At 39.2% G+C, this 13,636-nt stretch overlaps 1 protein-coding gene across 1 annotated transcript; it reads right to left on the reverse strand.

Moving 5' to 3' along the window:
- Positions 1-1,455: 1,455 nt before the first annotated feature.
- On the reverse strand, positions 1,456-12,726 carry RAB21 (RAB21, member RAS oncogene family). Its single transcript, XM_044449863.1, has 7 exons — positions 12,241-12,726; positions 7,553-7,612; positions 7,162-7,269; positions 6,407-6,470; positions 5,590-5,644; positions 4,561-4,649; positions 1,456-3,270 (listed from the first exon to the last, which is right to left on the reverse strand). The coding sequence occupies exons 1-7, from the start codon at positions 12,403-12,405 to the stop codon at positions 3,131-3,133; spliced, it is 681 nt and encodes a 226-aa protein (XP_044305798.1). The 5' UTR covers positions 12,406-12,726; the 3' UTR covers positions 1,456-3,130.
- Between the last annotated feature and the right edge of the window lie 910 nt (positions 12,727-13,636).

Here is a 13,636-nt window from a genome sequence, read left to right on the forward strand (position 1 = left end):
TCTTCTATCATTTGAGCATATGGCAGGCCAAAATTAAATCCTGCCAACAATGCCAAAGCTTAAGGAAAGGTTAGGGGTTCTCCAGAAGCTGTATAGAAATTCAGTCTGCTACTTACTTCCAGAGGTCAAGCCAGCCAACTGCTCCCATGCAAATAAAAATTGGCAAACTGTCTCACCTCTAATTCTGGCACTAAAAGCTGATCTATGGAGGCAGTCTTGATGGTCCTTCATTGTTTAGTCTAAAGCCAATGGCTTTTTAAAACTAGAAAGCACTATTGTGCCTATTGTTTGACTGGTAGCAATATAAGCAAGATGAGAATTGGATGTGAGCTTTTGAAGGACCCAGTTATTCTACAGAAAACAGGAACTTGAGAAAATTGCTCGGATACCAGATTGATAAAGATTAACATGATTAGCACTGGAATGCACTTCAAACCAAGTCTATTTTGGCAGAAACCATGTAAATGCAGTTTCAGAGAAGCCCACATATCTTTGTCAGAAATAAAAGAAACATACGGTACATGCAATCCTATGCATTTTTAGACAGAAAAAAATTATACGGTCCATGAACTGTTTAATAACCAAAGGAATGCACCCAAATCCACCCAATCAAGCCAACCATCAAATATAGCACCAACACCCTCTTGCATTAACTGCATATGTTGAGAGGTTTGAAGGTAAAGTCTTTAAATAACACTTCCAAAGAGTAGGAGTGAAGTGAATGTATAAATTCACTCCTGGGCAACAGCTAATCAGTACTGTCAGACTGAGATACAGCACATTTCTGCTAAAAGAAATGAGTCACATCATATACTATTTTTTTAATCAACCTGCAGAGATAATTTACATCAAGAGATTTATGCTCAAGGGATCAGGATGTATAGTGGGGATCTTGGAGTTGTAGCAAAAAGATTTTTCTTACAGATGGGATGGGCTATACTCATGCTTAGGGCCCAATTTTTCTTTGGTGCCAAAAAGATTCTAAATCCTAGCCCAAATCAAATGACTAGTGACCCAGCATGGCACTTAATGACCGGATTTACACAATCACCATGGCTTTAATTAGCCAAAGCAGCTGGGTATGATTTGCCTAACATGACTAAATTTGCCATTTACTTGCTTAGACATGGTTTGTCCAATCATCTGAATCTGAATGGCATGGTTTACTGGAAGGGCATACAACTCAAGAAAAGACATGGCACGCATCAGAACTTAGATAAAGTAGTGTGGTTATTTAAGCAATGTTTGTGCAAACCTACCTGCTCTCTCGGCCCACCTTTCAGGAGTGTTTTGACTTGGCTTTGACAGAGTTGGAAAGGCAAAGTGATGACTATTGATGCAAAGTGCTGACTTGCCTTCTAGTTCAGTTTTAGATCCATCTTTGGTTTGAACCTATGATCATTTATAACTGCCCCATGCTATGCAGTACTCACTACAGAAGAGTAGCTATTGGTAGAAGGTACTAATTATGAATATTTAATGATGACAGAGCAGCTTACAGTAGCACATGGTAGAAGTCACAGCAACCAAGCTACTTAGAACATATGAATTTAACAGATCATCTAGCTTACAATTTCAGTAAGGGTTAAAGGAACAGAATACAACATATTTGATTATCCAGATTATGGCCATGTGTGACAGCTAGTTTCTCTCCATAGACTTCAGTTCATTTCCAGACATCAATTTAAGCAGGATAAATGCATGCAGTGTTTTCTAAAACTATTGCTCTTAAAGATTTTGTGACAGGATCTGGACAGTGAAGACAATGGGATGTGTATCAACTTCCCAGTGTGACTTTTTCCATGTTTGAGCATGCATATTCATCACTGTATCACTGAAAACCGAAACCAGCATATGTGAAGTTAGAATTGCACATACCAGTTTCTAAAACTAAACTGTATATTAGGTATTTTCCACACCAACATATAGGTATTTATCAAAAACACACCTTAATAATATTTCCCTTAGGAAGTCAAATATTCTGCTTTAGCTGTACACTTCTAGTGTTGACACAGGAACAGTTCGTTTCATTTTTTTTTTTCAGAAGACAAGTTATCTTCAGAAGTTATTTGAAACTCTTTCAAATGAAAAGCAAAGTGAATTTAAAACAAAACGTATATAAGAGTAACAGCTTAGTTCCTGCAAATTTTAATGACCTACAAAAAGAAAACTGTTGCAGTCAAGTTATTTTCACTATTTTAGTTTAACTGGGGGAAAAAAACATTACATGAGGAAGCAATGATATAAGGACAAGAGAAGTTTTATCAGCAAGTTTTTTTAGTGATTATCAAATGAAAGAGGCCAAGTTCATGTGTGTGACATAAGAAACTGAAGCAGTTGAATATTTTAGGCATGTCAAACTTACTCATAGAAATAAGTGTAGAAGAAGTTCAACATTCCAGCTCAATTTTTGTACCTAAGGTATTAAATCAATTATTTGCCAAAAAAAATTCAAAAAAAGGATCTAAACCTCAGAGCAAGCCAACAGAATGGCCATAACCTAGCAGAGAAAAAAGTGAGCAGTAACTAGCTTGTATCTTTTCACCGGTATTCACTTCACAATCACTGACAAGACTAATGTACATATTTCTGCACCTGCACTTGTAAAAGCAGATAAAATATTTAATATGTAATTTACAATTTATTTTACCAGCATGGAGTACAGGATGAATATATCAAAGTAGTCAGACAGTTATAGGTCAATGCCATCCCTGCAAAAATAGTATCCAGGTATCTGCTAATTAAAAAGAAATCAATTTGCAATTTTGAAGTGATACAGTTCCATCTACCACAAAATACAAAGGGCTGCAAAAAATGTTTCATTCCAATAGTGTATATAAGTTATTAAATAATGATCTCATTTAAAATATAAATGAAGCCATAAGTCTTTTCCACATGCAATATTATTCGTTATTAAAGAAATATGTAAAAAGGCCATTGGTTTGCTTTGTTAACCACTGTAGAAAAAGCCAATTCTCAGGTCACATACTCCACTAGTTTAGCACTTAATGGTACTGAACTGTTACAAATGATTTTAAATACTGTTAATTCCGGCTCTCCACTGATAAAGAATGAGACTTTGAATATGGCAGTCTTCACTAAGGAGGCAAAGATGCACAGTCTTATACAATTATCCAGATGAGCAGCAACCTCCACTGCTCTGAGCTGCTGGTTCATCGTCAATTATCTGTACTCCCCGCCTTGCAGCTGCTGACTGACTGGAACCATTGCCTCGTGCTCTCTCATCAACTTGTGCTGTTTCTATCATTCCTAGGGTTGAAGGATATTGCATTAGGCTGGATGACACTAAAAATTTTCATTCGTAACAGCAAGTTGAATCACACCGGTAGGTTCAGCACATTCAGAAGTACTGCAGTTTTTCAAAATAATGCTTTTAACATGTGACATTTGTAAGCTAAGAATCACAACACTTCAACAGAAAGGTAGTTTTACATACCCAGAAGGTTATTTGCCCAATAGGGGACAACAAGTATTAGCCATCCCATCAACATGCATTAGTGATCCAATGGGAAATCTGAGATAGAAGTGATAGTAAATGGGACCTGTCTAGTTACCATTTTATTGCAGAGACCTCAGATTATTCAAGATCAATCTATTTGTTTGCAACTAGCAAAATATTTCTGTATTTTTAGTAGTATCTTCAAATGTATGTTACATTTATATCCCACTTTTCACCCAAGGAGCTCAAAGCAGCATACATAATCAACCTCCTCCTCTCCATTTTATCCTTACAACAATCCTGTAAGGTAGGTTAGTGATCTGCCCAAAGTCATCTAGTGAGCTTTATGATTGAACGGGGACTGGAACCTAGCATCTTCCAATTCTAGTCCTATATTCTAACTACACCACAGTTTTGGTCAGTGCAGAAGATTCTTATTGACTTAGCTGAGCAATGGCAACATATGGTCTTATTAACAAAATGCAGGCTACAGATATTAAAGACCATCAGCTGGGACCAGAGGACCCCATAAATATGGATGCTGTATGAAACAGAATGTGAGGTACGGCACATTATTCCTCCCTGCCCCAGAAGTATTCAAGCTCCATTTTTGTCAAGTTTTACAATCTGGAAAAATGAAGGAAAAAGCTCCTGGGTCAAGACAGCATAGTGGCAAATAATTAAGTCTCAACATCTTAAAATGCATGTAAGTTTTACTACAGAACAAGAATTAACAGTAAAGCAAAGAACTGTTTTAAAATATAGCATGTAAAAAAGGTAAATTAGTGCAGTCACATTAGTAGCTGCTATTTAAAGTTATAGCTCAATTTTAATTGATAATACGAACTGAGCATGCAGTAAAATTCCATGCACAAACTACTCAAAACTGCATAATGGCAATCATTCATAGAGCTAAATTATGAACTTTGACAGAAAATCCTATTCTGGTTAAAGTATTACAGAATATGACTCATATCACAGATTTTTTGAAAACTTGTTGCATTTGTGCAGCATCTTACAGAACGTATTGTTCAAAACTTATGTTTTTAATTTCACTGCATTGAGTTGCCCAACAAATCTATAAATACAAAAAAGCTTACTTTTACAGAGATCAAGAAAGAGTTCTTCTATTCCTTTGTTCTGTTTGGCTGATGTGTGATAGTGTTTTGCTCCCACTGATTCGGCATACCTGCAAAAATGGAAAGCCTTTAGCATCTCACTGAAAAATCAGAGTATACATATTATCCTATACTGCAATGAAACATCAAATGCAATATTTAGATGCCTTCAAGTATCTAGCAGAGAGGCTAAATGCAGGTGCAATTGCAGGAAGTGCCCTGATAAAAGCTATTATTTAAAATATGCTCAAGATAGCTAACAGTAAAATACGCATCAAAATAAAAGAAGGCAGGTGAAAAAAAGTCAAAAAGGCTGGCAAAAACTACAACCAGATTAACAAAATGAAGCATATTAAACAGTCAGTTGACAATTGGAATATGAGGCTCTAGGCTTGTCTGGACAAAAATGTTTTTCCCTGCTGAAGAAAGGTCAGAGAAGGCGCTATCACAGGTGGGCCACTTGTGGCAAACAACTAGTGATCCTGGGAGCTATAAACCAAAATAAGAAGGCCACAAGTTGCTCATCCCTGGGCTGCACAGAGCTCTCTTGGCAAGGACCTCCAGTGACAGCAGCCACACCTCTGCAAGACTTAAACCACAGAAGTTTAGCAAAGAGAAAGGATAAAAGGATCAAATAGATTCAGAACATCTTTTTGTATCAAGAAGGCACTGAGTAATTTCAGTATCTAGAGAGTTCCAACCCAGACTTCTACAACAGAGCCAACCCTGTCTTAAATTTATAAACCAATGTTTCCCTCACATGCCTGGTTACAGATACTGGTAACCATTTGCCACTCCCAAGCTCCTGGTAACTCAGACCACAGATCTCAAGAAATAGATGTTTCTCCACAATCAGGAAAAAACATGATTAGAAGTCACTAGTGACTGTTCAGAAGGTTTAATGCCCTCTATAGTCAACTACATATTGTGTAAACTTAAGCAGTACCACTGCTTGCCTAACACATGATATCGTCTTCAAAGTACTGTTGAAATTTAGAAATTTTAACTTACGTTTCTGCTTCTTGAATAGACACATGTCTCTCCTTTTCCAAATCTATTTTGTTACCTGTCAGGAATTCAGAGTTACTTAGTAAGCAATCAGAAGTCACCATCTTCACAACATCTACAAGCTGTTTACAACCATCACTCTTCTGCCTCTACACCCACTCAATTTTTACCAGATTACACTGATTAGCTGTTCCCAAGACCATTTAGGCATGTATTATATTGAGACCTTTCTGTGGTTCCTTATACTGACAGCAGTAGTGAAGGGCATGAAATGCATTCTTGCTCATCCCACACAATTCTTGCTACATCCCTACACCAAACTCTTCAGTTATACAGTTATGCAGTTATACAGGAAGCTGTGGTTATTACACCACATATAAATTTACAACTAAGCTTAATTTTAAAGAGATGAAGAAGCTTTTGAATATCATAATCCTCGTTGAGGAAGTCCTTCACCAGCCTAAATACTGCTGTCAAGGAAGCTTGCAGCTTGTTCCTAAATAGGTTTTGTACTGATGTTTCTTAAAGACAGATAAACGTCTAATAAAAAAAAAAACTTCATGTTCAGAAATTTGCCATCTTCTGCTCAAAGTTTTCATATTGCTTTTGCCATTGTACCTTCCACTTTTCCAATTGTGTATATGTACTATCCCTCTGCTGTGCTACAGTAAATACAACCAGCAGAAAAATAGCTTTTATGCAAGCTTTAGAAAAGTACTGCTAGAAGTGATGAGCAAACATTTAATATGCAAGTTAGTATTTAAAGAAAACAAACAGGATTCCCCAGCAATTTAATAATATGTTAAAACCAAAAGCTTACCAACTATGCATAGACAAATTTCATTTCCCAACATTTTTCTTAATTCCTTGACCCAATTTTTTACCTGCAAGGATAAAAAAAAAACTGTTACTTTTTATAATTAAAATAAGCCTTAGGTGACAAAAGGATACTTCTCTTAACACAAGCAGGGGGAATTCTTCTAGTTTCCTAACTGAAGGCCATGAATGTATGGTTTCAGTGAGGGTATCCCTAAGACCATATGATTGTTTAAATCTCTCTCTTCAAGGATGGAAAGCGAAGCCTTACGAAAAAGTAGAGAACCAATCTCTGAATGGGAAGGGAATAGTAAAAACAATAACTGACATGAAAATATTTAAACATGTCTCTCTTCCACCCAGCTTAAGTTGGCAGAGCTTTGGATCTCTTGGAGGCAATAACATTATAGTACTCTCTGCAGCAGCAGGCAGGATTGACCTGCAACGCTGCAATCCTTTACACCCACCTATTTGGAAGCAAGTCTTAATGAACTCCCTGCAATCCCCTTACAGTAACATCCTACTCATCTTTGCTCAGAAGAAAGTCCCATTAAGTTCAGTGTTTACTGTTAAGCAGAGATGTATAGGGTAATAGTGCAGGGAAATTTGAGTAAACTGTACAATCAACTTAAGTTTACAGCACACATACTGAAGTCATTTGCAAAGCCAAAAAGATAGAATATTAATTTGAACACTGTCAACCTGGCAGTTCACATGTAGCAAACTTGAAGCTTTCATGTTTGGAAAGGTTACAGTTACCTTCTGAAAAGAGTCTTCATCTGTTATATCATACACTAAAATTGCTCCATTAGAGTCTCTGTAGTAAATGGGACCCAGTGCATGAAATCTTTCTTGCCCTGCTGTATCCTGCATGTAGCAAAGATATGTAAGTTAATTTTCACTTAAACTACTAGAAGCAAAGTCATTGCTATTTGCTGTGGTAATTTGTATTATTTTTAGGCACGTAAGAGACATGTTGGTTCAGATCAAAGACCTGTGACCCATTATTCTAGTCACAGAGTGTCCAACACCTATAGGAAGCTCACAAGTAGAATATGAAGGCAAAAGCACTCTCCCACTCATGATTCTGAGCAGCCAATATACAATATACTGCTTCTGACAGTAAATAGCAAGTTTGACAGGCACTTACCCATATTGCAAGGTTTACTCTTTTTCCTCCAATATTTAGCTTCTTTGTTAGAAAAGATGCCTACAAAGAACACACACACACATCAGTTTCTGTGATAGCCAAGTTATGCCAAGTAACAATAATGTATTTTTAAAAGTCAATGTTTTGTAGCCATAAGAGTGCATCTGAGGGCATTTTACCAATAAACTGCTGCAAGAAAAATATTTTAATCGAACCAAACTAAGGACAAGAGGTACACATTTTCCTTCAATTAAGAAAGTCCGTTATCATATAAGCTAATCATAATATACCTACAATGTTTCCTTACCTGCTTAAAAGGCTAATTCATATTGATTCTAAAGAGCACACATGTGTTGAATAGCCAATTTTTTGTTTAATATATGGCTACAGCAGCTAGAGAGAGACTAGGTAAAATTGGTACTTGAGAGACTGGTACTGAAAATACATGCTTATTATTCACAACGTATGTCATATGCCTATTTACTTGGGACCACAGCAAATACACACAAATCCATATGAAGTTCTGGATAAAAAGTTTGACCAAAAATGTTTGTTTGCACCTTCCATCCTTCATTTTTTCCAGGAATCAATTGAAAATTATTGGTGATGGGGGGGGGGTTCTATAACCCATTCTCTTTTAGAATGAACAGATGCATCTTAAAGCAAAGGAGTAAATGGTGGTTTTAGTATTTCATTCCTTCAAAATGGCTAATAACCAGGAAACTGCAGGCCTTAACAATATATAGTCTGTAAACTGAGAAACAAAAATTGCTTTCTGAGTTGAAATGGCAATGATTGTGGGATTGATGGGGTTTCTTGGGGGGGGGGTTGCTTTTTGTTGTGGCTGGCCAGTGAGGTTGTACAGGTTCATCTGTTTTAAGATTATAGTCTAATCTCCACAACACTATTAACACAAATCATTTGTCTTTGTTTATTATAATATTGACAATTTCTGTTTTAAGTTCCATTTTCCTGTTTTCCAAAATGGCAAAACCCAAGATGTTTGGTATATCAAAGCAGAGCAGCTAAGCTCCATTATATTAGGTTTATTTGTAATTACTACTTGAACAAAAGCAAAGGATCCATACTTTAAATGTATTAAATATGCAACATGGTATAACTTTGTACACTAATTCATATATAATGTTTTTACATTAAAGTAATAAAGTAAGCTTAGACCAAATATGAAAATATTACCTACTTCAATTTATCCCAAATTGGCATTACATGTCTCCACCTATGAATTTACTAGGGCTGTCCAATATAGTTGCTGTGTTGCAATAATGCAATTTTACCTAATATATCATCTTAAATTAGAAGAATGTGTGAAGGATATGTTTCCCTAGCCAAGGAAACGCCTTGCCTCTCCTGGAATTAATCACAGAGCAACCTGAGAATACATACATGGCCACTCAGTACTGTGGATTGATGACTGTTTACTTGTTGAAATAGAAATTGCCTGTCTTCCCGTCTCTTTCCCCTAATATTGTGGCTAGAAGAGGGAGAAGGCCCATACTTGCAGTATTCTGTCAGAGGGAAACATTCTAATATAGATGCGGTTTTGTCTCTTTCTTACTAAAAGAAAGCAGCACACTGCAAATCTACTACAACATCCTGTGGATATTATTTCAGAGAACGGATGTCCATAAATTAATTCTAAGAAGTGAACTTCAACATCAGATCATACCACCATATTGAATCTTGTAACATGATTTCACAGTCCTACAAGTTACTTAGTGATTTTGCAGCAACTGCACCTCAACAAAGTGCAATGTATAAAACAGATAATTCACATACATCGATGTGTATGTACTGCTGGTCTAAGAATTATGATACAGAAAGTTTGCCTGTTTTAATAAGGATTTTTTTAAAGGATATGATCCAATAAAATCCAAACATTTCAAAACAGATACACTATTTGCAACAATAATTTCCAACTCTACAAGATCTACCACTACTTATATTTATGATCTCATTTTCCCTAAATATTTGTGTTTGACGGTGATTAGAAATAGTTACCAAAGTCCTCAAGTTATTTTTGTGTAGAAGCACTGAAAGTCCATTTTGAGCCTAAAGAATATGCTCCACACTCTTGGTGTGCTTATGATTCACAAACAATATGTTTTCATATAATAAAATGTGATAGTGTGCCAGTGGTCATGACTGGTGGGGATGGGACAGTTAGGTTCAACTCCTGACCTTGGGCCAAACTCTCTCAGCCTAACCTGAGGGTTCCTGTGGGGAAAGAGAATCATGTAAACCTCATGGAGCTTTTTAGAGGAAAGGGAGAAATTGACAAAAGCTAGGTTTCAGAAAAGAGAAACAGATGGGCCCCAACTTTTCTATTTTAAGGAAGAGTGAAGCTCTGACCTACCTGAGGCAATATAAACTCGAAGTAAGTGCAGACTATCTTCCCACTTCCATGCCTAGAGAAAGGCACATCTTAAAAAGCAGCTGCAAGTTTTTAGGGTTTCATTACTTCCCTACTGGCATCAAAGTATCACTAATTGTTCAGAACAATGCAGGTATTCTGCCAACCTGACAAGGAAATGAACTTTCCCTGCTGACACCGAGAAATGGGAGATCCTAACAAGCCACCTTATCGGCTTTGCAGACCTGGGAAGCCTGGGAAAAAATACTGATTGCCCGCATATTTTTTTCTCTTTTTTTAAATAAGTTTTATTTGAAATTATAATCCTAAAAAACAAAAAGAAAACTACAAACAACATCCATCATCAAAAACATCAAGCCCGCTGGGTCAGCCCCCACACCCTTCTTTTTGATTGATTGCCCGCATATTGATAGGAGAGAACAGGTTAACCCTCTTGTCATCAGCTAAGGAAATGTGTAAATTTGGGAGCAGTGTTTCTCTACTCTTCTGCAGAAGAATCAATGGTACATTCTCTTGTTTTGTGTAGAAAACAGGGCCAGAACTATTCTAGTAGTTTTGCCAAAATTTAATGCCAGACCTACTGTTATCCTGTTTCCTTAAGCAACTGCCATATTTAAACTTACATGGAACACATTGCTTAGTTGATAGCTTGCAACCACTACCTTGAAAGACCAGATTTAATTGCGGAAAGTACTGAAAGCCTGATAAGTGAACAGAGCAAACTATAATATTCTAATGTTACAAAGTCATCTGTTTCCCTTCTCAGGAAACATAATGAGACATAAAGTCTTGCTTCCAGAAGTATTCTGCCTCCTAAGCAAATGGCCTTGTTTAGTGTCCTTAGATGCATACATTAATCACACATTCCTCTGTAGCCTGACTGTATATAGACTTAATTTCAGTGTGATCAATAATTCCCAACTCTGCATATAAACTTCTCAATACACTCAAGCTATGTCTTTATACAGACTGCATATGAACTACCACAACAGGCACCTCATATTATCACCTAATAGAAGGTAGTTGGTTGTAAAACATATTTAAATGGCATATTAGCCATATCATAAACAGTTCAGTACAAAGTGAAAGTCCAAAAGGCAATTTTAAAAATGCATGTCTAATTTCACAATATTGTGTTAATGAACAGAATATATGAATGCATGCAAGAATACAGAAGCATACAAAAAGAATGCAATCATAAACAAACAGCCCAAACAGTTTAGGGCTTTGCATAACTAACAGAATTTTATTGCTCTTTTGCTCATTTCTGTTTAGTATCCCATCCCTTTGGTCAAGCTCATAGTTTTTCAGAAAGAGCATGCAGCTATAGTTTCTCATTCTCATTCTATTCCCACCAACACTGACTTTTCATTCTTTTGATACCCAGAGTTTGGGCTCCTTTGCCCAGAAAACTCTGTCAATGCAAACTCTCACTCATTCCTTCAAGACAGCTATCCCTTAAAATTAGAAAAACAGTTCAGAGTCAGACTTATCAGATACAACAACACTTGGAGTGAAGTCATGATAATGAACACTGATCCCCAATGCCTTACACACACACACAGACCTGATGTGTTCAAACTGCAGAATAGTTCTGTTCGTCACCACATGGATATGTGCACATGATGTGGCACAGTTTTACCATGGTGGACAAGAATGCAGTTTGCCAGATGCATGTCCTGTATCTGGTGAAGTGGGCTCCAAACCAGTGATGCTTATACCCCAGTAAATATGTATTTAATATACCACAAGACTTTTAGATCTGTTTTGATAACCTGCTGTATACCTCTTCCTATATAACTGCTCTTTGTTTTTGTTTAGGAATTGTCCTTAAATTCATTACTCTTCAGTGATATAGCTATGCTTTGAGGATTAAGATCCCCCAGAAATATTACGCTTCGGGTTTTGTTGTTGCTCTGTTCTAAGCCTATTACTTCCAAAAGATTGTTTACCAGCGGTATTATGACAGAAGCAGTAAAAAAACAAAACACAGCCCACTCAAGAAACTTGTGCACGACTGATCCAAGCGCCACCCCTCACTATATAACCCGAAACAAACGAACCAAAAAAAAGGGTAGCATTTAAAGCGGATTGAAGAATAGAAGCGTGCACTAAGGGTAACGTAGACGGGGCCTTGCAAGTCACCACCCCCAACTCAAGGAAGGCTACGGCTGTGCCTGCCTGAGTTTGCACACACCAGAAAGACCCCCCCCCCCCCCCCCCCTTCTTCCAAGGAAACCAACCGAGACTAGCGACGGGCCGAGCTCCGGGGAGGCCTCCCGCCGCCGGGACCTACCTGCAGGGTGGTGATGTGCTTGTCATTGAACTTGTTCTCGCAGTAGCGGAGAACCAGCGAGGTCTTCCCCACGCAGCCCTCGCCAAGCAGCACCACCTTGAAGGAGAAGCTTCGCCCACCGGCAGCGCCGCCGCCCGAGCCAGAAGTGGCCGCTGCCGTCGCCATCCGCAGCGAAGTGGTCGTCGCCGCCGCGGCCTCACATCAGCGACGACCGAAACCCCGTTCAACTTCCTACACGAGTGCGCCGCAGAAGGCTGAGGCCGAAAGGAAGGGGCCTCCGGGGCCGCACGCAGCCGCGCTCAGAAAGGCCCGGCGTGCGGGGGAGGGAGGCGGCTGGGAGCGGAAGGAAAGGCGGCAGGCAAGGCAGGAATAGGGCCACGCTGCCCTGCACCGCGGCGACTCACTCGGCCTCCCTCTAATGGCGGCGGCGTCTTCTTCCTCCTACGTCAGTCGGCGCGCGGTCACGCGACATGTTTGGTGGCTGAGGACGCTCCGGCCCTCCGAGCCCCGCCCCTCCTCAAAGAGAGGGAAGGCGGGTGGGGCAGCTGGAGAAAGAGCAGCCGCGTCTGGTCCGGGAACTTCTCGGGAGCTGGCGGGAGGGGAGGGGGCGCGGCGCGGCGCGGGAGCGCCGGCGGTGGCCGTGACAGGGCGTGAGCCGCGCCGCGCTCCGCCACAGGCCTGGCATGCTGCGGGGCCTGCAGTGTCATCGTCAGCTCGGCTTCAGGCAAAGACCTTATTCCCAGCCTCTACCAGGGTCTGGAGAGAAAGAGGCTCGCGACTCGCGCTTCCACATGTCCAGTACTGCAGCTGGGACCGGCCCTTGGTGCCAAAACCCAGGACTCTGCAGCCCAGCGGGAGCCCAAGGGAGCCCACCCCCTCCTGGAAAGCGGAGGAATTTTGCTGTATCAGGGTAGCAAAAGCCTACTCCATTTTTCCTACAGTCATGATTTGAGTGAGCTTTAAATTTATATCCTAACCATGCTTTAGCCTATTCCTTTCCCCCAGGGATGACAAGCATTCTAACATTGAGCACTTGCAAAGCATGGAGTGGCTGTTAGAAGGAAGAGATAGGATAGTTGTGTGCTTCACGGCCGAAGTAATACACAGGGTTAATTAAAGAGCCCCCACCCCTAAAATTGACTGCATAGAATTACCTAAATATAGCTTGGCTTCTGCGATTTTTGTCATAATACACATGAAGACAAATGGGCAAGTCCAGTATTATGGTAGTCCACAACCTTAACATAGTTAACCATAGGCTGTCACTTTTGTATAAAATTTGAACAGTGAAGTGCTTTATTTGCAAACTGAAAATCTGAAGTTTTCTGGGTAGCCTTTTGATTTTATCAGAGCAGAAACTTTGTAAAGGTTGCAAAGTATCTGGAAAAAAAATTAC

Source organism: Varanus komodoensis, unplaced genomic scaffold, assembly GCF_004798865.1.
Source record: "Varanus komodoensis strain SLA01 unplaced genomic scaffold, ASM479886v1 scaffold61, whole genome shotgun sequence".
Taxonomy (NCBI): domain Eukaryota; kingdom Metazoa; phylum Chordata; class Lepidosauria; order Squamata; family Varanidae; genus Varanus; species Varanus komodoensis.

Excerpts from the sequence above, each read along its gene's own strand:
- RAB21 (XM_044449863.1), bottom strand. The coding sequence starts at position 12,405 with ATGGCGACGGCAGCGGCCACTTCTGGCTCGGGCGGCGGCGCTGCCGGT. Across the intron at positions 5,645-6,406 it reads AATTTGTCTATGCATAGTTG|GTAACAAAATAGATTTGGAA; the intron begins GTAAGCTTTTGG and ends AATTCCTGACAG. Across the intron at positions 3,271-4,560 it reads CTTTCTTGATCTCTGTAAAA|GAATGATAGAAACAGCACAA; the intron begins GTAAGCTTTTTT and ends CTTCAACCCTAG.